The 27,798-nt window shown below is 39.0% G+C and overlaps 1 protein-coding gene across 6 annotated transcripts; it reads left to right on the top strand.

Moving 5' to 3' along the window:
• On the top strand, positions 1 to 27,254 carry LOC118224132 (endoplasmic reticulum junction formation protein lunapark-B-like). Of its 6 annotated transcripts, none has more exons than XM_035411331.1 (13): positions 1 to 209; positions 1,422 to 1,492; positions 8,124 to 8,165; positions 8,775 to 8,962; positions 9,185 to 9,243; positions 9,415 to 9,455; positions 15,658 to 15,741; positions 15,832 to 15,886; positions 16,035 to 16,250; positions 22,779 to 22,884; positions 23,134 to 23,204; positions 23,546 to 23,707; positions 26,272 to 27,254. In XM_035411331.1, the coding sequence occupies exons 2-13, from the start codon at positions 1,466 to 1,468 to the stop codon at positions 26,439 to 26,441; spliced, it is 1,221 nt and encodes a 406-aa protein (XP_035267222.1). In that variant the 5' UTR covers positions 1 to 209; positions 1,422 to 1,465; the 3' UTR covers positions 26,442 to 27,254. The 6 variants fall into 6 exon arrangements, with proteins under 6 accessions (XP_035267222.1, XP_035267220.1, XP_035267219.1 ...); XM_035411329.1 differs by having other exon boundaries at positions 1,418 to 1,492; XM_035411328.1 differs by having other exon boundaries at positions 1,383 to 1,492.
• Positions 27,255 to 27,798: the final 544 nt, after the last annotated feature.

The following is a 27,798-nucleotide window of genomic DNA, read 5'->3' as shown; positions in this document are numbered from 1 at the left end:
CCTGTTATGAAGCATTATGGGAAGTCGTGCATAGAAGGGGGCTGACCCGAATTAGTGCGGTGTTACTAGGCTCGCAATCCCCAGCAGGTAAAATACAAAGGAGTGGAGTGGAATACGTCGACGTTTTAAGGAAGTTATCAGAAGTTTTGTGATTGATGAATTGGAGCGTTTGATGGGATGAAATAGCATCTGCTTTCCGACCACTGACTGTACGTCTAAGAATGTTAAGGCCTGTTTCATTGCTTTACCTCGCTTTGCTAGCTTGTTACTTTAGCCTACTAACTTTTCACGTTTGTTTGTCCAACGGAAAGCTAATGCTATACGTTGTGGATTGCAAACTGTCAGATACAGTTCTATAGTGTTTGTTTCACTCAGTGTGACGCTAGTTGCAACGAAACAGCTGCAATTCAACAGTTACAATGTAGCATGCCAGCAGCAACTGGGAAACGTTGTTAGGCAAGTTGAAAAATATTTTGGCTAAGTTAAAAAAAAAAAAATAAAAAAAAGAAAAGTATCCACCTCTACTAACGTTCTCGGGTCGTACAAACGTCTAGTAACGTTAGTTGCGATGTGGATTTCATCACACTCGTTTGAAGTTATGGCAGTTCAGTAAGCGTAAATGTGGAATATAGGCTACATAGCAGAAGTTTGCAATTTACGCAGTGGATAGTTTGGTTATTAAATTATCTAACTTGTTAGACTGTATCCACAAACATGTTGAATTGGATCAGCAGGCAGTGAATTTTACTCCGCCATTGCTAGTTTTAGAATATATTTGGCTATAGGGTATATATAAGCTATTTAAGTTCGAATAGTTTCTCAAGGTATCAAGCCACTTATTGGAGAATAGTAAATGTTATTTCTATTAATGTCGGAAATTCGATATTGGATTCGTTTGTTCTAGTTAGCAAAATAAAGTGTTTTCACTGGTGAGAGTAATTGCTGTTTAGCGTTCCAAAATAGTAACGGAGTGTTATCTTCCGAATTCTTAGTCTCCCTATCTGGGTTGGCTAAGCTAGTTATCTGGCTTGTGGCTAGGTATATTTTCTGTACCCAGTGATAATAAGACTAGAGGTAATGTAACGCTTGCCGAATAGCCACGAACTGTCTGGAGGTGAAATATTATGAATGATGTAGGCCTATGCAACGATAATATGGAATGTTTATGAAGTAAATGGTTGTTTTGAATTGGCTAGGCTATATATAGCTAAAGATTTCACTGTCGTCGGCGAACGGGCGGTAAAGTGGGAAGCATAGGCTACGCTACTATCTGATCAAACTTGATTATCAAGGCTGTTACTGCACCGTGCGTTTATACATTAACATTGCAACAAAGTAACCGTAGTTTAAAGTTGGTTTTCTAAATGCACGTGTGTCGGCAGGCGAAGTTATTTTTTTCAATTTATCGTTCGGGAAGGAAGAAAGTGTGTGCCGAGAAGAGGACTGCTCTACATCATACACAGAGATGGGGGCTGTTGTATCCCGGTGGAGGGTATGTATGGGTATTTGCATCTTTCACTGGGAGGATGTGAAGTTCCCAAGTTTTTTTTATTGTCTGCTTTGGGGACATGGTTTATTAAAATATAAAGTGCTAAATATTGTGTTTTGCCTTTTCAAAGATTGCTCTTAACCTATGTTTTTTGCACGTGTCCCTTTTCAAGGGAACTTGTTTTCCGTGCATTCTTACGTATTGCCCAGTTTTACAGCTGGAGAAAAGGTATCATACACGGTGGTTGGTCGGTATTTAATTCTCTGAATGGTGCGGTGTTTGGGGTTTGTGAAATACTATACGAATTGTGCGCTATCTGTGGGTAGTTTTCCCAAGACGTTATTTTGTATAATGTAGGCCTAGTCCTCAAGTGATATTATACTTTCCTGGTGTCAGCTTTTTATGTCTGCACCATTATCTGGCCTTTTACTCAATGTTCTCACTTCCTGTTATTTTACAACACTACATAAATGCTTTCCTGTTGATAGATATTAAATTAATTTGGCTGATTACACTGTTGCCTTTCCATGACTGGAATGTGATTGTGATCGGTTAAGACTTTATCAAGTTTGGACCTATGGAACGTAAAGTCTTTTCAACATGTGCTTTGACCTATCATTCAAAATGTAGTGTTGGTTTATAATTAGATGCTAACTAGGGATGCGCTGATATGATCATTTCTGACCAATACCGATTCCGATTATTTGTTTCTGATTGTACTGGTTGTTTGGTTCCGCTTCCATAAGTTTTATGAACAACTGTTTAAGATCTTGCCATTGTAGTAAACACAAATTTGATTACATATTTTTCTAAGTAATGCAACAAAGTTAAGCATTTATTTTATGACATTTCTTCACATTCACCCAACTTAAAGTGCATTCTTCCAAATGAAGGTGTAATCTTTAAAAAAATTCAGTGTTTCCCCTAGAATTTTTTTCAGGCCTGGTGGTATGCACTGAAAAACCCCAAAATGGGTGCAACACACCAGGTGGCATATTGGTGTGGTTGGATGGTGCAGTGGGCAGTCTGAAATTAATATTTGCTTTCAAATATCTGTTTGCTCTTATTCAAGACCTAAAATGAACACTGAACATGGAAAACAAAATGTGATTACTTTGTATCTGATAGGAAAATGAAAACCACCTCTTCAATTACAAATAAGCAATAGACTTTTTTACTTTTGATTGCCTGGACATAATCAGAGTTGACCCTCTGTTGTTTTCAAAATATTGACCGATGGGCGATTGTAGTAATATCAGCTGATGCTGATTGTTGGCAGATCAGTAGATGTATCCCAAATGCTAACATGCCAATGTGAAATATACAGTTCTGGTCACCATTATTGGCATCCATAAAATTTAAGTACATCATGTAGAATATCTCCTGAAAAAAAGGAATCTAGTGAAACAGCTTTGGTCTATAGACACTCATGTTTGGTACAGAACAGCAAATGATGAAACGATAACAATTTTAAAAAACTATAGGAGGAAAAAACTATAAAAACTTGATTGCCATGACACTGGTATTGGCACCGTTCAAATCAGTTTGAAAAAAATAATTTTATTTGACTCACCTGTGATCTAATTTCTAAGTGCCCATATGACTTGAATTAGCCAATGAATGATGACTTTAATGCTTAAAAAAAGCCACTTGTTATTCCCTGTTCTTTTTTCACAATGGTGAAGACAACAGAGCTGTCTGAGAGCATCAGAAGTGCTATTATCACATACACAAGGCCATCTCCAAAGACCATGGTATCCCTGTTTCAACAGTGCACAACGTTATTAAGAAGTTTGCTAAGCTTGCAACTGTCAAGAACCTCCTTGGACGTGGGGGGAGGAGGAAAATCGATGAGAGAAGTCTTCGAAGGTTGGTGCAAACTGTGGAAAAAACACCACGTAAAACATCCAAAGAGCTGAAGGCTGACCTGGAACAATCTGGAGTCATGGTTTCAATGTGTACCATACGCCGCACACTAAACCAAGAAGGGCTTTATGGGCGAAGGCCAAGGGAGGACCCCACTGCTGAAAAAAAGACATAAAAAGGAACGACTTATCTTTGCCGAAGAGTACCTGGACAAACTACAATCCTTCTGGGCAAATGTTCTGTGGACAGACGAAACCAAAATAGAGCTTTTTGGCAATGCACACCAGCGACTTGTTTATAGACGATGAAATGAAGCTTATAAGGAAAATAACACCCTACCTACAGTTAAGCATGGTGGAGGATCCATAATGTTGTGGGGCTGCTTTGCTGCCTCTGGTACTGTAGGCCTTGACCATATCGAAGGAATCATGAAATCAGAGGATTACCAAGGGAACTTAGAGCGAAATGTGCTACCCAGTGTAAGAACTAGGTTTGGGTCTAAGATCATGGGTTCTCCAGCACGATAAAGACCCAAAGCACACATCCAAAAGCACTCAAGAATAGTTGAAAAGGAAAGAATTTACTGTTTTTAACTGGCCAGCCATGAGTCCTGGTCTCAATCCCATTGAAAACATTTGGAGAGAGCTGAAATCTGCCATTGGGGAAAGGAATCCTGCACACATTCAAGAGCTTGAACAAATTGCAAAGGAAGAGTGGGAGAAACTACCAGCTGACAGGTGCAAGAAGCTTATAGATGGCTACAAGAAACGTTTGGAGGCAGTCATCTAGGGCTGCCACTAACAACTATTTTTCTATCGATTAATCTATCGACTATTTTACCGATTAGTCGAGTAATCTAAACGATTAGTTTTCCTCCAAAAAAATCAAATTGACCATTTAATTTAAGTTCATTTTATTTTAACAACAACAAACTGTGTCATTGTATAATGCAGCACAAAACAAAATGTAAACAAAGGTTTACATATTAAAGTGCAAAACTGTAGGTTTAAACTGGCAACTCCAACATGATGAATAATAAGCCCTCTTTTTATTTATTTTTAAGTCAGTAGTACAACTCCAAAACAAATCCAAGTTTCTATTAAACCCATTATCAAAGTAAAAAAGTTAGGTCTGCATATTAAACAAAGTGCAACATGTTTAGAGTGTAAGAGACGGTGGTGTCCAGCTCAAAGTCCAACTCAAATATTGGAATCAAATGTCTGTTAGACGTGTGTTCTAATGTAAGAATGTCAACACAGGTTCTGGACTTAGGCTAGCTCTTTTCTTGGAAACTTTTCACTACTAACTAACGCTTACATTACAGTGTGCAATATCCACATTAAATAATACCACTGACCTATTTAAAGACACTCAATTTCAAAAATAACGTATATAACCAAAATATTTTGAGCAGTAGTACTTGCATAGCAATGATATAATTTTAGCTGTGTTCAGATAGACAGAGACAGGAAATCAATGACCGTTCTATCCAGAAAACGATGTCAGATAGACCTATCAGCAAACATATGGCTTCGCTATGCTCAGTCCTCAATGATAGTATTTTCCAACAAATTACGAAAAATCGCTGACAACGTTTCGTTAGGTGCAGCGTCTTTTACTGCTACCACAGAGTGAATGCGTAAGTGAATGCGATGATAAGAAAATTTTCGGTTACGCTGACCTAAAATACGCTATTCCAAAAGCAAAATTAGACATGTTATACATCATTTAGAAAGCTTATACTTTCACCTACTGAATAAATGGATTGTCAATCAATCCAGACTGTACTAAAAAGGGCGACAACGCCGTAAACAACACGTGGTATTACGCACAGCTATTTTTGGAACTGAGTCGGACTCTGCTGCAGCCGCCATGATTTAAAAAAAAAAAAAAAAAAAACTGTAGCGTTGACTGGAGCCGACCAATGACTGGAGCCAAAACCGACTGACGTTACGTAGCAATTACATAGTGATATTGAAGAAAAACATTTGTTATAATGAATTGAAGCGTTTTAGAAATAAAAACGGTAAATTCATTTTTTTAAAAAAAGTTTTTGGTTATGGTTATACATAGTTCAAGTTCCTAGTTTTTTTTTTTTTTTTTTTTTTACATTACATTACATTACATTACAGGCATTTGGCAGACGCTCTTATCCAGAGCGACGTACAACAAAGTGTATAACCATAAAAAAAATGTGTCAGTTTAAAATATTGATGTCGACCTTTTTTTAGTGTCGATGTCATCGATTACGTCGACTAATCGCGGCAGCCCTACAGTCATCGTTGCCAAAGGGTGTGCAACCAAATATTAAGGAAGGCTGCCTTTATTACTGTCCAGGTCATATTTTCTATTTCTTCTTTGAAATTACTACATGTAAGTTGAAAAATAATGTTTTTTTTTTTTGTTGAATTACTTTGGACATCCTATCAAAATATTCTGATGATACAAACTTGGTACATTTCCATTTATTTCTGAAGATATTGTACAGGTTATACAAAAAAAATCAAGAGTGCCAATAATGGTGACCAGAACTGTATAATTCAGTTTGGAAAATAAAATTTGGGTGGTGACATGTATAGATGAAGATATGTTTTTTAAAAAGTACAAGATACGTTGCTTCTTGAAAACTTGTAAAGTAGCAACTGGCAACAATAAACCAATGTACTAGCAATTGAGAATGGCTTCTCACAAAATTGTATGAATGCTAAACAGTTTGACTAAACTAATGGTTGCACGCTAGAGTTCCAAATATGGGGGGGAATTTAGTAAAACTCACTGCAGAATGACTGCAGTGACCAATGCCCTCATTGGGAACACAATTATGTCCCTTGTGTTGTGACTACCTAGGATTGGCCACAGTTTTGGATTATTATTGCTCCTATGCCACTGTAGTCAGGACTGGCCTCACTACCTCTTATAAAACTTGCTTTGCTGATGGTGGGTTATTCCAAGTGACCTTTGACCTAGTTTACCACTTGAGGCCTCTACACCAGTCATTTGAATGTACATTTTTGAAGCCTCCATCGCGTCTTGCCCTGTTTTGCCTAGAGATTTGAAACCGTTGGCACTGTATTCCCTTCCTCATGCACACAAGTGGCCATAGCCGGCCAATGGATTTTTCACCAGATTGAAAATGTTGTAAAATGCTGAAAACGTATCTCTCTGTAAACTTTTCCAAATTTAAATAAATTTGGTACGCAGTATGTTTAGATGATGTTTTAAAATATTATGAAGGAAGCTGGTATGCAAGAAAACATTGCTGCTGTAAATCAACTAACTTAACAGCAGGTGTGGTTTCTCACACAAAAGCTTATGAATCGCAATCTGTTTGACCGCTGAAAATAATTAAAGTTTATATGTACGCTTATGCCTACCTAAATACTCGGCTTCCAAGCAGGGCACATTTAAAACACATTTGGCACTATAGAGCTTTAAATATGGAACAAATATGGAGCCATTCTCTGCACAGGAATTTCAGACTTGTAGTAACCTGTCCCTGCACTTGAAAATGTTTATCTTCTGTATGGGCCACTGCCACATTAAAGGCGCAGTATGTAAGTTTGCTGTAGAACACTTCTGTTTATATTTGGTAAAATTTCCTTCACATCCTGACAGATATCAAAAATTTGAATGTCTTAAGAAAAACATCTGGTCCCTCTGACTGCCCCCAGCTCTGAAATCAGCCACTCCAAATTTTACCATGCCTGAATCTTCACAACCAATCTGGACAGTTCTCTGCTCTGTCTGCTTGTCAGCCATGTTGCACATTCAGACACTGCGGAGACAGGGTGGGCGGAGCTACATAAGAGCAGAGCAGAAGTAAGGTTACTGCAGAAATAGCTAGTGCTAGACCTCCAAAAGTTTCAAACTATATTTTACCCTGAATTTGACATTGAGGCTTTCAGATTATGAAATCCAAGATATTGTTCTGCTAAAATAAGATGAAATCCTGAAACAAAAAGTTTCATTTTTTTGAGATAAACATTGATTCATATGAAATTGGCCATGGTAGCTTCTGACTGATTATGGTAGAACAGGTCACGTATGTCCTCTCTCTCCAGTACTCGGATGTCAGGCAGCACGCTTGCATGTGTTTGGAGAGCTAAGGGGCGGCTGTGGAACATTTTTTTTCCCAAAAAAAAGTTCTCGCTTGTTTCTCCAAACTTACGTACTGCACCTTTAAATTGTTTTTTTTAATTTTTATTACCCTCTAAACCGCTTGACGTAACAACAAAATTATGTATGCTGGAATTATATATTTGCAATTTATTAAATGAACTGTAGTCCTGAATTTTCATATGCAGCTACATCCATTCTCATTGAAACGAACTGTAAAACAGTACATAAGTTAGTACTATAATGATCAAATGTTTAGACTTTAAAAGCAATTGATACTTTGTAAGTTGCGCAATGACATCCACCATAAGCACAGCAGATTTGGCAATGATGTACTCGCTGGGTCACTAAAGACTGGCTTTGATATCGACTGGCTTCAGTTTTGCTTTTAGCGCTTGGCCCCAATTAATTACAACTTCAGCTATATTTATGTAATGAACATTTCACTTGAATTTATTCAGATTGTGCCTTTATCTTAATATAAGTCATGAAAAATATTAACGGAATTTGTTACATTACTGATTTTAATTGCACCTGTCCTTCTACCTGTGTATCAGTTTTTGCAGGTTACATTTCTCAAGGCTTTTTAGTTAAACCCTTTTTTGTGTGCTTTAAGTATGATATCCAATCTTGCATTTATCTTTATTTACAGGCCAAACCGTCCACAGTGGATATTTTGGAAGGAATAGAGAAGGTAAACCTATTTGCACTGACTTTCTTTTTTCATCACATTACAGGCAGTTTTAAAACGAGTTCTCCAGCCTAGGAAAGTAATGAACCCCTTAGGTCACCTCATGGCAGTCGAGGCATTATCAGTCATGGAAGGGAGGTGTATTTTTGGATGCTGCACTTCACTGAATGAGGGTCTTGGTTTCATCAGGGGGCTCTGGCTTGGATTCCAGCAGTAAGGGGGATCAGTATGAGTTTAGGAGTGACAGTCACACATGTTCCCTGTCTTGCACCAGGTTACCCCCCATTTAGTTGGCAGCGGGCACATCTAAATAACCTTCCCCTTCAGATGTCTTTGGGTGGAGATTATGCTGTGCACAAAATGTTTGGCCTTCCCTCTCATAGTTATTAAAAAGTGTTTATGAATTGCTATGCCGTTCACTGTTTTCAAGCAAGCATTTGAGTAAATGATCAGGCTTTTGAGAAGCCATATTAAGTTTCATTCAACAGTTCTACATTTGCACATTTGATCCTTTATTTTCCTGTTTTTTGTTCCCTATGGTATTACTGCATGATTGATTATTTTGCATTTTCATCAATGTTCAGCATTTTTTTTACTTCTGTATGTTAACAGGATATACACACTCTTGAGGAGTTTAGGGAAAAAAACCAGAGACTGTTGAAATTGTGGGTGGGACGACTGCTGCTGTATTCCTCTCTGCTCTTCCTAATCAGCGCTTTTTTAGTGTATTTTTGGTATCTTCCTCGACAATGGACAAAGCAATTAATAATTGCCCTTCTATTTTTGGCATATCCAATCCTGTAAGTAATTTGTTTTAAATCATTTTATTTAATTTCACATTTGCTATTACAACACAAAAATAATACAGAACATGTCATACTGCTTTTCAGTTGATACTGACCCTTTTCTATGAAGTGGACATTACTTTTGATTTGCTCCTTAAAAAGCCTCAATTACTTTTGACTCGCTTCCAAATATGCCAGATTTAGTTGTTTTCTACATTTTTGTTCTTTTCTTTTCAGAGTGTGGTTTACAAGGAAGTTGATGATTTCTGTTTTTTCAAAACGAACAGAAAGAAACAGTAAGGATTTTTTGTATTATGAGTTCATATTGAACTGTCTTTTTAAAAAAGTTTCCTTTGTGTAGACTGATTTTAATTAAAATTCAGTGATAAATCAGGATTAATCAATGAAAATTACCGTAAAGCACATTGGTTTTAAACTAATAATGTGTCTTGTTTTTGTATTTCCAGATGAAAAATTAGAAGATCTGAAATCCCAAAAAAGAAAAATTGTAAGTCAGATTTTCTAATTACTTTTCATTCTGTGATATATTATCTGTGTTCCATTGAAGAAATATGCGTTTCTTTTTGGCCTGAATGACCTCATCCCATTATCTGAATGCAAAACATTGGTGTTACAGTTCACATTTACTGAGTCTGGCCTTCTGTTCCATTAATAACTTGGTAACCAAGTTAAAATAACCCCTTAACATTTACTAATTTCCATGAGCGACTTATAATAGCGCTAACCTTTTAGACTTGTCAAGAATCCTTGCACTGTTCACGTGTGTCATAACCTCTTGGATCCATTAGCAAGTAACTCATGTTTAACTGCGCCTAATTTCCCTCTGTAGGGCACTACAAATTCCCTCCTCAGCAGTCGTATACGCAGTAACACGGGAGATAGAGGCTGTTATAAGCCATTACAGGAAGTTTCATTCCTCCTATTGCCTTTATTGAGTTTTTGCAGCGCTTTGCAGCAAGCTAATTGCTACTGCTAATAAATAATCTAAAATCAATGCAGACAGCGCTTAATTGGCAAAGAGACTTTATTCCGTAAAGCACTCTGCTAACGACCGTCTTTAAATTAATAGCATTAAGTGCTGAGAGGAAATAAATCTGAGAAATTGCCTGTCATTTACTGTCATGTCTAATAACTTCCAATAATTATGGCTGATGGATTTTCACACATTCCATTATCGAAGTTGGTGCATGTAATTATTCTTCTCATTATAATGTAAACAATTAGCAACATTTGGTGTTGCCTAGAAATAAAGCTGTTAAGCAAAATTAAGAAGCATTAAGGTTTGTTGATATTTTCCAAGCTTGCAGATCCCTAATTTCTGACAGAACACTTTTGGCATTGTAGTAATGCAATTTTTTCTTCTCCCTAGTACTAAGCAAGTTGAAAGAAACTCAGGGGAATCCTTATTTGTATTGATCTGAGGGTTAAATTTACAGACAAAGGATTTAAGGTTTTTTTGTTCTAATGGGATATAAAGGGAATCAACAGAATTTTTCCCACAGTTGCTTTGAGATAATACCTCTGTGTTAAATTTTGGCCAAAAGGTTGTATAATTTGGATATAAATTTCACTTGAAACCACTTATAATTTTAGGTTTTTGAAAAATGTCTAATTTAACTTTAAATATTAATCTGAAGGAACGGAAGAGGGGTATGGTTCTGACTTGTACTACAAAACACAATTTACTATACTAAGTCATACGCACTTGGGACTGTTTAAGGGCAAAATAAATTCAATGTCTGGGGAGCATTATTTCTATAAGAACTTTGCCTATCATATTGAGATGCTGCAATCCAACTCCCAAGGTTCCTGCCTACTAAAAGGAGATTTCATTGAGTGAATGACACCTGTGATTTATTTGTCCGAACCCTTTTTGGCACATTTTTTCAAGTGTGCTGAATTCTTTGACTTGTTACCTCAAAATAAATTTCCACCTTCCTTGAAATGTAATAATAATGTAAAAATCAAGGAGTTAATCAGTTACTTGTATTTCATGTCATTTGATTACATAAAATCGCCAGGACAGTTGAGTGCCCACTTGTGTGTTACAAATCCTCTTCTTTTTTTGTTTTGATCTACTTTGGCTTAAAGACACTGCAGTTTTATGAATGGTTTCATTGACTTCCATAAATATATTTTAAGGACACACTTCTACCTGGACCCATGCAAGTGAGGTTGGTGATTTGGAGATGCACGATATTATACCGGTATGGAAAGACACCAGAACATCGTAGATCCATTTGGTCCATACATTGTTACATTACAGGAATTTCCAAGCATTTCCTTTGTTCCTATTGCAGTAGCTGCTGCAGTTCTTAAAACAATTTTTAATCTTCATACAAATGAACGTGAATTAATTGTGCTCCGACAAAGTTAACTCAACAGAAATGAAAACTGCATTTTGGGGTGTCCTACTGCATCTTTGAAGTATAATGTTAATGCTAACGCTAAGTTGTATATAAACCTAGTAATTGCTGGTCCAAAGTTTATTTGCACTTTTGCACCATGGCAATTATCTAAGTTGATGAAGTAATTGCCACTAATTAATCACTGATGATGATTGACAGTGATGCTCACAAGCGACACTTGTGTTTTATTCAGTTTGATTATTTATTTCCGTGGACATGCTGCAGTGTTTTCAATGTTGTACATGGGCATGATGGATTTTGTTAGAAAGTGTGGGAAATGTCCACATTAAAAAGTAGGGCAGTTACATAAAATTTAACTTGCACAAAAAAGTTTGAAAAAATAAAGATGATAAATTAAATTCAGGATTTAACTAATAACTAATCATGATTTTTGAATTCAAAAGACGAAGCAGAATCAAACAAAATAAGCAGAATAAAACAAAAACACTGGCCCTTTTTGGATGAGATTGTACACCCCTACCTTATATGGATGCATTTTTCCTTTTTACTCCAGTAAGTAAAATTTAAAAAAAATATGAATAAAGTACAAAATACTCAATCCTGGGCCTGTAGAGCCACAGAGGCTGTTGGTTTTGTTATTTTTCCCTAAGATCAGTGACCGATTCAGACCCATGAAACCAGGTGACCTGAGTTAAGTGTGTAACTGCCTTAAGTGATCATTTTCTGTGCTACTCAAGTTCTGAGTAACAATGAAAGCCAGCAGACCCTGCAGCTGTCCATGACCAGGAATGAGGACCACTGGCTTGTTTTTATAAATGATTTTATAAACAATATAAAAATTGTTTTGATATCTCAGTTAGAAACTCAGTTGTACAAGTAGTCACCTGAGTGTGCCATTGGAGTGCCTATGGGGAGGATATCCATTGAAATATTGAAAGGTCACATGGTGGAGACAGACTGGTCGCTCTAGTTATAGGGGAATCCTGTTATAATGTTTTAATGGTTAATTCTACTGTTTGCAGTGCATTACTACTTTTTATTATTATTTTTTTAATTCTTTAACTCTAGTTTAAGCATATTCTGTATTATAGTCTTAAAGAGCTTTTGTTTGATTAGAAATGAGGCCGCTTAAGTGTGATTTGATTGAATTGCATATGTCCTTACATTGGCTAAGTGCGTTTGATTGAATCTAGGTGAATGACTTTATACCAGTCTGAATTGACAGTAACTTTGTTCTTGTTGACATGGACCGTGTCATCAGAATGCAATGGATTGAGATGATACTACAGCTCTCAACGGCCCGTTCACATGGTGCCAATGAGCTCGCCCTCAGGGGATGGTTAGACGCTGTCATTTTAGTCCAATCTCTTGCCAATAGCAGTTAGAAATTAAGTCACTCATGGGAGGGGGGGTGGGGGGTAGTGGATATGTTAATGCATACCATTGCATTGTAATGCCACTGGCTCTAAGCTCAGTGTGGCCATCGCCAATTTGCAGTCCGCTTTTGATGGTTTTCAGATGTCCCTCATAGATCATAAACTTGTTTTAAACTCTGATAAAACAAAGTGTATCTGTTCCTCAAAGACTAAACAAAAAGTTTCCCCCTATGTTGGTATTCACACACTCCATGGTGCGCAAATTGAGGCTGTTGATTCTTACAAATATTTAGGCTTTTGGCTGGATGGTACACTGTCCTTTAAGACACATGTGGAGAACCTTGCTCAGAAACTTAATATTAAATTGGGATTCCTTTATAGAAAGAAAGCATGCCGTTCTCCTACCAATAGGAAAATTATTATACAATCAACTGTTTTGTCTGTATTTTGATTATGGGGATATTATCTAAGGGCATGCTACTGCTACCACTTTGAAACCTCTTGATGCTATCACAGTGCCTTGCGCTTTATTACTGGGGATGCTTATCGTACTCACCACTGTTTACTTTATGATAAATTTGGATGGCCCTCCTTAACAAAAAGAAGAGAGTGGCACTGCATTTTGCTTATATATAAGGCCCTTATCATGAAACTGCCCCCTTACCTCTCAACATTAATCACGCTGAAGGTCAAGAACTATTCCACAAGATCTGATTATTTGATTTTAGACACACCACGTTTGAAAACCAAGTTTGGTCAGTCCTGTTTTAAATTCTTTGCCCCTTTTATTTGGAATTCTTTTCAAGATGCACAAGCGCATAAACTAACATCCCTTGTCCCATTAAAATTTTTTAAAGATTTTTATACCGATTTTTAAAAATTCTGTATGTAAATGTTTTGATTGATTGTATGCTGTCTGTTTGTTAATTGTATCGTGTGCCTGAACTGTATCTGTCTGTTTCTATGCCTGTATGTGCTATACTATGTATATAGGTCTCACTTGAAAAAGAGATTCCAATCTCAATGTGATTACCTATTTAAATAAAGGATTATTAATAATAATAATAATAATAATAATAATAATAATAATAATAAAAATGGGGGGGGGGGGGGTCACCAAAAATAACTGTAGGTATTCTTAAAAAGCATTTAAACAATATTAGTCTTTTCATTTAATTGTTTACTTAATTGATTATTCTTATTCCCCATTGATACTGATGCTGGTTAGTTGCCTCTGATGCCTTCATCATTACTTTGTTCACCATTTGATCTAAATGAAAGAAAATCAAATAAAATTGTTCACAAAAAAGAGAGAGAATGTAATGGATTGAGTACACTTGCTCACATCCCCCTTCAGAAACTTCTCTTTCTGAAACAATTATGCTCTGTCTGAATATAGCAGTGTTCCCCACATTGAGAAAACGGTTTGAAGTATGGGCAAATGCTGTCATGGTGAAGGATCCAGTATCTACGTGTCTGTGTTGTGTAATTACCACAGCGTAGGAAAGATACAGATGAAGGGGAATATTGCGTAAATGGGAACATCTTTGAGAAGTGGTCCATCTGTGTGTTTTTGCCAGGTAATTGTGACAAAAATAATGAAATAAAACTGCTTGTTGGGAAATGAATATTATATAAATAAACAAATGATTGAAACTGCATTCTTTTCGTGCTTCAACATGCAGGTTTATGAAAGGCTTTGTGTGCAAAAGGTGGAACGAGAGGGAGGTTCAGAAGATTAATGAGGAAGTTGTCTTCAGAGAAAAAGTGTTTAAATTTGGCTTTAATTGAAATTCTTTGATATTGTAGAATATCTTGTTTTACCATTTCCTTTTTTCCCCATTTTTGAAAGAGCGATGTGATTTTTCACTGTTGGCTGCAACATTTTTTTTGCAGTGCAGTCCACCAGTTGAGCTCCTTAGTGTTAGTGGCCGACTGGTATCTGAAAGGCTTGAAAATTGCCTTTACATGATGCGAAGTATAGTTTGGCAGGAAGCACCGTACCCCTTGAATCATCGCTTGGTATTGGCTCTTCTGGTTGATTGGGTGCCTGGTCAATCCGCTTGCACAACCTGAATCGGTAGCTCTGTCCTCCTGCGCCCTGACCTGGCGGGCGGCTTGACATGCATGTTCGCTTGCACACTGCCTCCTGAGTTGACAGAAACCAATTCCATACCCCCCTCCCGTTTCCAAAAAAATGGAACGAGGAAGCATCGTGCTGTATTAACAGCTGCCGTGTAGTTGTGGAGCGAGAGGCAGCTGACCTCTGACCCTACTTGAAGAAATCTAAGATCAGGTGTGCCTGCAGAAATTGAATACAAGCAACCCACTTGATTGTATCCAATTAGCAACTGTATGTTTTGAGTCCACAGAGAGAGGGAGGGCTTATTAGTTCTGATTTGTTTTATTTTCTTATTTTTATCAACTATTTTCCTCAAGTACTTAATTTACACTGCACTTCCAAATCTTTAAGCCAGCTTTTGAATGACCTATACTCGTGAGCATACTCACTATACTGCCTAGTGCGTCATATTCACAGCTGACATTTAAGGTTGTGACCTGTAATCTGACCATTGTTTTGATTGGCTGAAAGTGTCTGTACATTGCCCATCATGGCTACCCCTTTAGAATTCTGTCTGTTCAACATTTAGAAATGATAGATACCTCAAGGTTGCAGGCTTAATATAACGTTGGAATCACTTTAATGGCTTTATATCATATATCAGCCTATGCTATGCTGTAACCTGAAACCTGTCTTAAAATGGCTGAACCCTTGTAATTTATGATTGTGTCAATCTACAGGAAACAATTGGACCACTCTTGGGATTAAATCATCGCCTTTTCTGTTTATTGGCAAAAATATGGAAGTTCATCTTTTTTTCCTGTTTGCTCTTGTTATCTGGAATCTGTGATGGTGGTACTCATAATATCCTTCTTTTTTAAGCTTGAAGAGGTCATGGAGACAGAAACCTATAAGAATGCGAAAATGATCCTGGAAAGATTTGATCCAGAGTCAAAGAAAAAAGTTGTAAGTTTCTGCATGGAAAAGCAATAGATTGATAAACACGTTTATGAACATGAGAAGGAATGACGGAAATTCTTATCTGTTATTTTTAAGCTGGAGCTGGAATCCACACCAGTTGGGCCCCAGATGGCTCCTAGACCAGGCCAAGGCAAGTGGCCATTTGTTGTGTGTTTTTTGTGTTTGTGCTTGTGTGTGTGGTGTGCGTGTTTGTGCTTCTTGTCTGTGGTTCTGTGTGTGCTTGTGTGTGTTTGTGTTTGTGTGTTTTAAAAATAGTTTTTTTCCTCCTTCATCATTAGAACTTCGTCAGCGCAATATTGCCTCTCGGGCCCCAGTCACAGGGACCCCGGTCAGCACTGCCGCCCGTCCCCCACCAGCCGTGGGCACTGCCCCTTTGGGGCCGTTGCCCCACTCGGCCCCGGGCGGCCCCCCTGAGAGGAGCCTGGCTGCTGCGGCTGCCCAGCAGAGCCTGATGCGGAGGCCCATGAGCCCGGGCATGCCCGTCCCGGGAATGGGTGAGTAAAGCCTCGTTTACACTTTATCGCACGCTTTCGACGAGTACCGCATGATTAAATTAAATGACACGACTGACAAAAGTGTTGTGCTCCTCTAGAATTTTATGTCACAGAAAACAACTTATCTTGGTGTGATTGGACAGCCAGATGGAATTCCAAAATTTGTTGTCGTGGATGTGTTTTTTTTTTGTTTTTTTTTTGCTCTACTTTATTATTTTGGTTTTGACTTGTGTTGATAAACATGGGAGGGATAGAAGAGACTGTCATAAGTTATAAAGTAATGACTGTGTCATGTAGGGACAGGTGTGGTTAATTAAATCATTAATCCGGTTAGCTGACATTATGAAATAGTTGAAATGCCTGTCTTCACCCAGCATGTAATGTATCTGCTTCAAAAGACACACAGAACTTGTTTTTCCTTAGATTGGTTTGTGACTTGGACCACCTTTTTCCATGCATGTTCTTTTTAATTTTTAAAAGAAGGTAAATTTCCTCCTCCTATATAATCTCAATAATTTCACCGTGCACCGCCGTATTTTCAGGAATGCGAACCATAGCAGCTTGCCATCTCTTTCCTGTAGAGACTGCAGAACCCTCCCTGTAGGCCTTCGCTGAAGTATAAATACCAAGTGTCGTGCAACACCATCATTTTTGTTGCACAACACTTGTTGAATGTGTCGTGCAGTGAAGTATAAATCAGGCCTGGGGTTGCCCACAGGGGAGTCGCATGAGCCTGGGTCCTGAAGAATCCCCCCCACAAATAATACTGCAGTCTTGTGGGGCTGGTACTGGGTGCTTTATAGTCTGACGCATTCATATTTCATACCATACTCATTTCTGCTTCATACTGATTTGCAGTTTCTTTGAAGTTAGATGATGACAGTCGAGTAAAAGCTTGTGGCAAACAGAAATATGCTCGCCAAAACATGTGGTGCTTCTTTTCTCAGCACATCTGAAAAAAGCTTGTATCGCTTGAGCAGCTGGGCGGCTCTTACTTGTAATTGTGATGGTTTCAGAAGTTTCTTGTGCTCCCAAGTGCATTTCTGTGTACTGTAAATAAGCCTCCTTGTCTTTAGATGTAAAGATTTACATAGAAATCCCCCCAACCACTTCTGAGCAGCTTTACTGCATTTCTCAAAAGATGCCAGTGCTTAATCTGAACGTTTTCACATTTTGTGTTTATTGACTGTTTGCAATGGCAGTGACTTGAATTTGAATTTATACAAGGCAACCATCTGATGACCTGGTTTTGTTGTTTTTTTTTTTCTCAGCCTCATCATGGCTTCCTTGACTTACATTGGCACAACTCTGGTCCACATGTTGTCAAACACCCATAACAGACTCAAAAAGCCTAGAAATCAGAAGCCTAGAATCAAGACTGTATACTACACGCTGTGTTATACCTGTGCTTTGAAAGCAGTTGAACTCGCCTGACTAATCAGAAACACATTTGAAGCCATTTGTCCAAAATGTTTATGGTGCCCTAAAATTGGGAGCAGTGTATAAAATTTGCTGTAATTTCCACCTGGTGAAGCAAATGTAAAATGTAAAAAAAATACCCCTTAATGAACGCTGAGAATTTGCACTAGCAGTTGTTTGATTTCCAAATCTAATATTGTGGAGAACAGAGCCAAATCATGAGGGTAAAAAAAAAATTAATTTGCCCCAAACATTATTGAGCTTACTGTGTGTGTGTGTGTGTGTGTGTGTGTGTCTGTCTGTGTATCCTATTTTTGTATATTATATACTGTATATACACTCCTGGGCAAAAAAATGGGCCAAGCCCAAAATGGCAAAATATTAAGTTTTTAATGGTCTTAACAAATCATTGGTCAGGAAATTAGCAAGAATTAAGCAAATGGATAAAGTAACTTAGTATGGGATAGCGCTTCCCTTTGAAGCCTTGTGGGTAAACTTGCGGACAGCTTTTTACAGAAAGAAGAGTCAGTGTTTTCCATTAAATTTTGATTGCTTCAAACAGTTGAGTAGTTGAAAAATGTTTCCCGGTTAGTTTTGTGTTTAATGTGAGACCAAATATTCTTTATAGGGTTCAAATCTCTCTGACCAGGCCAAAACATGAGCCTGATGGACTTGTTCTCAAGCCACTTTTTGGTGGTCTTTGCAGTGTGGGCAGGAGCATTGTCTTGTTGAAAAATAACATCTGATCATTCCTCTTTAGAAAACAACTTCTCAATTGTGGGAAGCAAGCCTTTCTGCAATATTCTCCTGTATTCCCAAGCATTAATTGACTTTTTACAGTGAAGCAGCTCACCAGTACCAGCAGCTGAAAAGGCTCCTCACACCATGACACATCCATGCTTAACTGTGGTAGAGATGCATTCACTATTGTATTTCTCACCAGATCTTCGACGATGCCTCTCTGGAGCATCACCATGCAACTCAAATTGTGATTCATCACTCCACACAACTCTTCTGAACCACTCTGAATCAAACTTTACATATTCTGCCAAAAACTCAGTTCTGTCTTGGATGTTTTTCTGAGACAGCAATGGCTTTTTAACACATCTTCTAGACACAAAACCTGCATTAGATAACCTTCTGGTTATTGTTCTTCTCGAAAGAGTCTTATTTTCTGAGGTCTTGAATTCTGCTGACAGTTTTTGTAGGCTTTTTTTCCTGTCTTTGATAACTGTAAATTTCAGCAGGTGGTCATCCCTGCATGATGAGGCTTTGGGCCTTCCAGATCCTTTCTTTCTGGCAACATTACGTGTTGTTTCAAAGCGTTGACCTATTCTCTTAATAGCTGATAGAGAAATAGGGATTTCCTCTGCCTTTAGGGTCTTGTAAACTTCAGAATAGCTACAGTTGGCCTGACGAAGACCAGCTATGCGGTTTCTGACAGCAACCCCTGCATGATGTTTTGCTTTTTTGGAGCAGATTTTCTTGCTCCGCTGTGGGACTCACAACACTGCATACTGTAGATCTCTCCCTGCTCTATCAATCCTGGTTCCATTTATGAGCTTGTTATCAAGCCCTTGATGGGCTGCATCAGGTGTGGCAGATAACCAAACAATGACTAATCCTTTAAGAAAAAAAAACACCCAGAAGATATTTTTGGAAAATTTTGTACACCCAGACATGTGTTAGTTTGAATTTTACATCAAGAATTTTAATCATTATCATGATTTTACCTTTGCTTACAAGAAGACTATATAAGTGAATTTCCCTGTTTCTAGCTTCCACAAACTGTTCACTGCAGCAAAAGTAAACGTGCAAATGGTGGCACAGGAGGTCTCAGGAGTGCATTTGTTTAATACTTGCTAATTTTCTGACCAATAATTTGTTGTTAAGCCATTAAAAGCTTAACAACAAATCATTGGGAGTACATATGTACAATTGTTTGTTTATTCAGTTTATGCTTATGTGTTTTATCTTCTGGTATAAAACTTAAATCAAGTTCTATCTCACGCAAATTAGTAGTGGTTGAAAGATGGCCTTTTGTTCTCAAACTCAAATTTGCATTTATTTTTTAATGTATTCCCGGTTAAGGGTGTGTTTGTTTGTGTGAATGTAATGCATACATGTATACATACATACTACATGTGATGTTCAGGTGTCCACATACTACTGGTCATCACAACCACATGTGCTTGTTGAACATCTCATTCCAAAACCATGTGCATTAATATAGAATTTGTCCCTCCTTTGCTGCTATAACAGCCTCTACTCTTCTGGAAGGCTTTCCACTAGATTTTGGAACATGGCTGTGGGGATTTGCTTCTCTTCAGCCACAAGCATTAGTGTGGTTGGGTACTGATGTTGGGTGCAAGTCCTCACTTGCAGTCAGCATTCCAATTCATCCTAAAGGTGTTTGATGGGGTTGAGGTCAGGGCTGTGTGCAGGGCAGTCAAGTTCTTCCTCACCAAACTCGGCAAGCCATTTCTTTATGGACCTTGCTTTTTGCACGGCAGCATTTTCATGCTGAAACAAAAAAGGGCCTTCCCCAAACTGTTACCACAGTTGGAAGCAGATAATTCTCTAGAATATCATTGTATGCTGTAGTATTAAGATTTCCCTTCACTGGAATTAAGGGGCTTAGCCCAAAACATGAAAAACAGCCCCAGACCATTATTCCTCTTCCACCAAACTTCACAGTTGGCACTATGCATTTGGGCAGATAGTGTTCTCCTGGCATTCCCCAAACCCAGATTTGTCCATCAGACTACCAGATAGTGAAGCATGATTCAACACTGCAGAGAATGTGTTTCCACTCCTTCAGAGTCCAATGTTGGTGTGCTTTACACCACTCCGGTCGAGCTTTGGCATTGCGCGTGGCAAAGGTTTTCATGGCCAAGCAGCCGCACACAAGCCTGTTTCGTGAAGCTCCTGGTGAACAGTTCTTGTGCTGATGTTGCTTCCAGAGGCAGTCTGCAACTTGGGTAGTGAGTACTGCAACTGAGGATAGACTATTTTTGTGCACTACAAGCTTCAGCACTCGGTAGTCCCGTTCTGAGAGCTTGTATGGCCTACTGCTCCACAGCTGAGCTGTTGTTGCTCCTAGACATTTCCACTTGACGATAACAGCATTTACAGTTGACCGGGGCAGCTCTAGCAGGGTAGAAACATGATGAACCAACTTGTTGGAAAGGTGGCATTCTATGACAGTGCCACGTTAAGTCACTGAGCTGTTCAGTACGACCCGTTCTACTGCCAATGTTTATCTGTGGACATTGCGTGGCTGTATGCTTGAGTTTATACACCTGTTAGCCATGAGTGTGGTTGACGTAGCCGAACCCACTATTTAGTACTGGTGTCCACATATTTTTTGGCGTCATCTCTCTACCCCTCTCTCTATCCTACTTTATCTTTTGCTACCTCTCTCTCTGCCTCTCTTTCTCTTCATCTGCCCCTCATTCTTTCTCTGTACTTCTCCCTCTTTCCCCCTCTCTACCTCTCTTTACCTTATGTATTGGCATTTCTTTGTGTGAATATTTTTACTGTATGTATTCCCAATATTTAAAGTTCTCACACATTGAGAGTTTTGAGTTCTTGGTCTGAAAAATGTGAAATCCAAAAGTTTCTCATTAAATTGATTTTTTTAAACGTATTTTTTCTTTTAACCTCCTGTAGCTCTGTGGTATTCAGCTTGAATTAACATGGCATGGTCAATATAACATGCGCAAAAAGCATTGATGAAAGTAGTGAATGGCTAATGCTTCTGAAACAAAACCCCCCATATTTTTGTAGACTTTACACCTGAAATGACACTGCTTCAGTTTGGGCTTCCTCATAGGTCTCCCAGCCACTGTCAGCACCGCCATGGTCATAGACTCCTGACGGACTATAAGTGCTTTGGCTGGATGCTGCACCCTAAAGGCAAAATACCCTTTACACCAGTTTTACATAACCTCAGTGCTAGAGCGCAAGGTATTCTTCCTCAAGCATTCGTTTTTTTCTGTTACACAGTGCCAAAGTTTTCTGTGCTGTTGCTGGATGGCCACTAGGACTGCCTTGTCAAATATTGCCAGTCTGGCAGAGCATTGAGATACACATTGGTTCTTCTTACATTTTCAAATAAAGTTAAGATGTTCAAATAAACTCGGTGTTACTTAAGGTGCGTTGAGCTCAATTTTGCTTTTGTCAGGGTTCACTAAATCAATAGGTGTTGATTTCAAGTATCTTTTTTTTTCATGGCCCCAAGTACCATTCTTTAAACTGGCCATGGACATAATGCAGAAGCTGCAGACAAGAGCTGCTCAGAAGGGTTGGGAAATGTATGGTTTGTGCCTCATATTTCCAGAAATAGACAAGATATTGTGATAAATATGGTCATTGTCCTCAGGGTTTAAAAGTGTCATGTTCTCCCCCCCCCCCCAAAGTGACCCCTCCTAGTGCATAGATTTAGAAAATGTGCTTTGGTATTTTGGTAATGATCTGGGTGTAACAGTGTGTCTAATTGCTTTGTAGAGTGTGAACACAAAGGAGTGTTGTCGTGCAGACTCTGTGTAGGAGATCTAATGTCTGAACTGTGATTAATGAAGCAGGCGTACATTTTTTTTTCTGGGTATGCATGGCCCTGCTGGATGCTCTAAAGCAGATTAAATGATGCAGTTTGGCCAGAGTGATTTCTGTACTTAATGTTTATACTTGCACTTTGTTTTTGCAAAATGGTGCCAAATGCTTCCATCAGAAATTGAGAGTGAGAAACAGTTTGACTCAGTCACCACAGCGCTTCCATATGTTGGTAAATTAATAAGCAGCAGGTAGCCGAAGCCTTGCCAAGCTCCACTGAAATGACCAGTCTTCTCGTGATGATCGCTCTTGATGTTTAATTATATTAATTACCGCTCACCAAAACAGCAGGTCTTCTCCTGCACGTGATTCTTCAGGGACGCCCATCCACAAGTAATTATTAAAATCTGCCCGCGTCTGCGCATTCATCACTGTTCCTCCCCGCTAATGGCAGATTAATGGCTCGGGTTGCGGTCGTTGAGACATTTTGGCGGTAAATTGTATTGTGAGGCTGAGGAGCCTTTTAACCCTGACCGCGCCTGTGGTGTGTGGCAGGACTGCACCCCCCAGGCCCGCCCCTCGCCAGACCCATCCTCCCCCGGGACAGAGGCGCCATGGACAGAGTCATCGAGTACCTGGTAGGAGACGGCCCTCAGAACAGGTAACCCCTGCTCTTGGATGACAACGCTCCCGTTTCTTTTTTTTTTACATTACCATCTTTAAAAAGGAATGTGTTTTGATTTCCCATGTGCATAATGATGCATGTTATTGATTTATGTTACAATTTCAGTTTGTCGTTCTCATGAAGCCTCAGTAGAATTGTGTGTTTCTTATTGGTGATTCTCATTGACGGTACGAAACAGTTAATCACTTTTCACCTTTCCACTGTCTCCTTTTGCTCTTTATTTAGATATGCCCTTATATGCCAGCAGTGCTTTTCCCATAACGGCATGGCGTTAAAAGAGGAATTTGAATATGTTGGTAAGATTTAGAGAAACACGGCTCTCTCTGTCAGTCTCCATCAAACACAGTGCCTTCATTTGCCCTCTAGTGTTTGTCAGTACAGTATATCATAAGGCTCTTAAAATCTGCTGGCACCGCCAGCCTGTGTAAGCAAAAGCTGAGTGTATCAAGATTGAATATGTTAATAAGGGCAGCCCATCGATCTGGTGCGTTTATGCATCTTTGATGGATTTTTAGAATATCATTGCTTTCATTTTCATATATATTAATATGGGCGTCCATATAAAAAGGCAGGACAATGATTCAGATGACTGTGTGTTTTCTGAGCGCCGTGTTTTACGATGTCCCTCCCTCCGCAGCCTTCCGATGTGCTTACTGTTATTTCCTGAACCCTGCGAGGAAGACACGGCCCCAGGCCCCTCGACTGCCCGAGTTCAGTTTCGAGCGAAGGACGCCCCCCGACACGCCCGTCCCAGGACCGTCCTCTGGGCCCAAGCAGAGCGACCCCCCCTGTGTTCCAGGTAACCCAATCCCAAGGTGCACTGTGTCCTCAACGAGGTTGCAGGAGCCGATAAAGGTAGTAATGTCAATGCTTAGAATGAATGTGGATTATAACTACCGAAACACGGGGAAATGGCCATATGGGCGTGGCTTTGTTATTTATTTTTATAACCTTGTCCTTTTCTGAATCACATTAAATACCTGTCATAATGCACTCTGTCTGATTTTACATTAATATGTGAATGTGCACCGGAATATGAATACTGGTAGCATGGTATGTGCTCCAGCACATCAATGTGTGTAATGCATAGCAAAGCTTCCTTTAACCATGCTTTCTGTATGTGTTTCACTATCTTCTATACCTAATGATTGCTTTGAATATCTGAAGAAAGCAAAGGGACAAGGCTGTGGTTTTGGTCTCTGGTGTATCTTTAGCCATAGCCCCTGGAGTGATGCAGTTCCACAGTCACCAGAAAAAAGGTTCCACCAGTCACATTTCTTTAAATCAGTTTTTCAGTCAAATTTGCCAGTGAATTAGAGTGGTGCTGGATTTACAGCATCAAGATCTTTGTGGTCCCTTGGTCAGGAAACCTTTAACACTAGAACGGCCAAGATTCCATAAGATACCTTAAATAGCCAGGAATGGTCAATATGACCGTGACATGTAAATAGTGTAAAACATTGCAAATAATGTCAACAATTGTAAAAATAATACTGTAGTTGTGTTGGCGCAGGTCATAAGAAACGTGAACACACCATGTTTGTATGTCAAATAACACAATAACATATTGATTTATTTATTGTATCTTAGTGGTACATGCTGTAAAAAAATGACAATGTGCTTTTTGTAAACAAACACCACATTTGATATATATATTGTTTTGTGGCCAAGAACGGGAAAACAGAAAACGGGAAATGACTAACCGTTGTTATGTTGAAAGAACAATGCCCAAAACCTCCAAAAGTTGTCAAATGTCCATTAAAAAACAAATGTTCAAATACAAAGTAATAGTGTAGTATGGAAAGAAAAATAGCCTATAGAAAAGATATGAACTATTTCAGTGTGATAGACTATTGCGGCTCACTGCACACATCAGTGGTGTCGCTAATCGGAGCTGTATGCAAGTAGGCTATACGCCTTGTGGTGTCTTTTCGCCATTACATCACACGCAGCATTCAAAATGATCAAGCATACAGGCAAGATAAACAACGGTAAATTTGACTGTTCATGGCTTTTTAAGGAGTAAGTGTTTATAAATTTTTTTCCCTTCTGCAATATTGATATTCAAATGATATCAGAATGTTCAATACATATGTTTAGGTAAAGTCACGAAGGGGGAGCCATATGGCTTACATGACGGCAGAGATATCAAAATATTTAAAGTGAAAACGGTCAGATTGACTGCTGCAGTCATTCTAGAGTTCAACATGTAAAGTGCACGCACACACACAAACACATGCTTTTCTTCATACATGGTCTCCAAAAAGTTTCATTATTCAGCCTTAGTTCTAGAGTGTAGTCTCAATATCATTAAAGCAACTGGTGAAGTTCTTCTAGCAGTAAAGAACAGGTCTGACTTGATAACTCCCACATTATATATAGTCCATAAAAATTAAATCTAAATATACGAATCTAATCATTATTTAATATAGTGATTTTTTTTGTCTGCTCCGCTTCCTGTTCTTCATTTTCAGTGATACGCCTCCCACAACATCCGACTCCTGTAGCCTCTTCATGGGCGTCGTCTTTGTATCTGCCTCTATGGGACCCAGCACATGCTGATCCCTCTCTTTGGATATTGGGAGTCCAAGAAGTAAATACAAGCAGGGTTAGCCAAAGCATTAGCTTCCACTGTCAATAGGCTGCATATACATGCATGCAGTAGATGAGTACCAATTCTGTAATTTTACAGTTAGCTGCTCCTTGATCATCTGATGCTTCTGTCCTCTAATGTAACTCGGTGTCATTCTCCTACATTTGTTTCATTTGGGCTGTTCAAATGCTATCATTTTGAAAGGGACATCTGCTTAACACAGTGGAGGAAGTTTGAGTAAATTATGATTAGTGTCTAGATAAGTTTCTACGGAGTCCATACGGGTCTTTGAAAACAGAAATTTTGGATGTTGGAAAATTCAAGGTCATGCACAGGCTCATTTTTTTAGTCCAGAAGGCGCTTCATTTTCTGTTCATATTTGGAAAACCCTTTTTCCTGTGCTGTACAATGTCCTGTTCAGCAAAATCAGACACTAGTCAATCCAGTGATTCCAGTGTACTGTTTTACAAAGTATGTTGATATGCACTGGTTACAATGGCCTTTAATACCACTTAGTTAGCAGTAAATATCTTTGTTTACAGCTTTCGCTCCTCCCCTTATTAACGTGCTTGTTAAACTGGTAATGTTTTTGGAGTCGCCTGAGTTTGATGCATTTTTGTGTTTTTAATCTTCTTGATAAAGCTGATCTGTGGTCTGCTGCACCTTTGCTGTTGGTAACTGCAGAGCTCAGAGGAATGGCTGAAATCATAAATGCGTCCTTGGTCCCCCAAGTCCTTATGGGAAGTATGTGCATATCTTATGATTTGCAGATAATGAAAAGCTGGAGGATTCTCCCCCAGTGTCAGAACCTGAGCCACAGGAGAGCCCGGTCACTGAGGAGGCCCCAGCCACAGAGGATCCTGGTACCCCCGAATCGGAGAAAAGCCCCTCTGAGAACACTGAAGAGGAGCTGGAAGTTTCCCAGATGGAGGTCGAGTAGCAGGAGTCAACCCCCCACCCTCTCCCCCCCTACACACACACACAAACTCATGTCAACACAGTCATATTGGTCCAGAGTTTCAGTTTGGTGGTGTGAATTGCTCATGGTTTTTTACATATGCTTTACGTGATGGCGGATAAATCACGACACTGTACACAAGAGCGTCTGAAGACCTTCTAGAAATGAGCGGATCCCAAATGCTGGATGTATGCGTGAGATGAAAGGGAAGTCCGGCTGTCTGCCTTTGCTTATGTATGTTTTTTTTTTTTTTTTAAGTTTAATAAAAGAACAGACTCAGCCATATTTCCTGTGCCAAGAGTTTACATATCGTATACTGTAGCACTTGTGCGCATACGGCAATAATGACCCAAGCACAGGAAGATCTTAAGTTATTGCTTTTTGAGTGATCAACTAAATGAATTGTGGGGATTTTCCACCAATTTTAGCTGAGCAGAGAAATGATTTGCTGCACAAGTACCATTCTGTTTCTTTGTATCTCATTGAATGTCTTTTTATAGTGTTACATAGCACAATGCATAGAATACAATAATATATTGTCAAACATAATATGTAAATGTATAAAAAATGTTATAGCGCCATTTCAGAGTCATGTTGGGATTTTTGGTACTCATGGCGCAGTGAGGCCATCCTCATGTTTCCCTGGTAATGCCACGGTGATGGAAGTGCCATGAACAACACTTATTTATTACTACTAAGAAAAAAGTATTAAGAACCTAACAGTCTTTTGTGCCTGTGTGTATTTTAAATATTCTCATACAAAAATGAAATAAAATGAGCTATTTTCATGTTTTAGGTTGTATCCATTGTGATTTGTGTGCACCCACATTTTATAAACTTCTTGCATACACATGTCCACTTTTTCCCCCCCAATCATTTCTGTACTTTGATTCATTGTCAGGCCGTGCATCTCCAATGTTGAGATGATTGAAATTAGAGTTGTAAAATTACTAAAGTGGTATCATTTTGGTGGTGTAACTAAATTCTGAATGTGTTGAACCTGCAGGATATAAATGTGGGTCGATGCCATTTATCAACCTCTCGGCCTCCATGTTTCCTTGACTCCGGATCTGGCAAGACCCTGGTCACCATGTCTGTTCCGCTTCCGTAAGCACGTGGGTCCTTATGAGGGAAGCTCATTTTGGGACCAACGCCCCATTGAAAATGTTTCTTGTTAATCCTGCCCCCCCCCCAGAGACCCAGGTGGATGAGTTGAGTGGAGGGCGGGAGGGGGGTGTTGTGTAAATAAAAGTGGGAGGGGGCTTTAATGCGAGAGAGAGCCATATTGACAGGCTAAGCGCTGAGCGCAGAAGAGGCCGAGGCAGATGGAGGGTCGTTT

The sequence above is a fragment of the Anguilla anguilla genome, chromosome 3 (assembly GCF_013347855.1).
Source record: "Anguilla anguilla isolate fAngAng1 chromosome 3, fAngAng1.pri, whole genome shotgun sequence".
Classification (NCBI taxonomy): Eukaryota; Metazoa; Chordata; class Actinopteri; order Anguilliformes; family Anguillidae; genus Anguilla; species Anguilla anguilla.
This window is presented reverse-complemented; position numbering and strand designations above follow the sequence as displayed.

Coding starts and splice junctions, on each gene's coding strand:
- LOC118224132 (XM_035411331.1), top strand. CDS start 1,466: ATGGGGGCTGTTGTATCCCGGTGGAGG. Junction 15,887..16,034: donor GGCTCCTAGACCAGGCCAAG/GCAAGTGGCCAT, acceptor CTTCATCATTAG/AACTTCGTCAGCGCAATATT. Junction 23,708..26,271: donor CGACCCCCCCTGTGTTCCAG/GTAACCCAATCC, acceptor TATGATTTGCAG/ATAATGAAAAGCTGGAGGAT.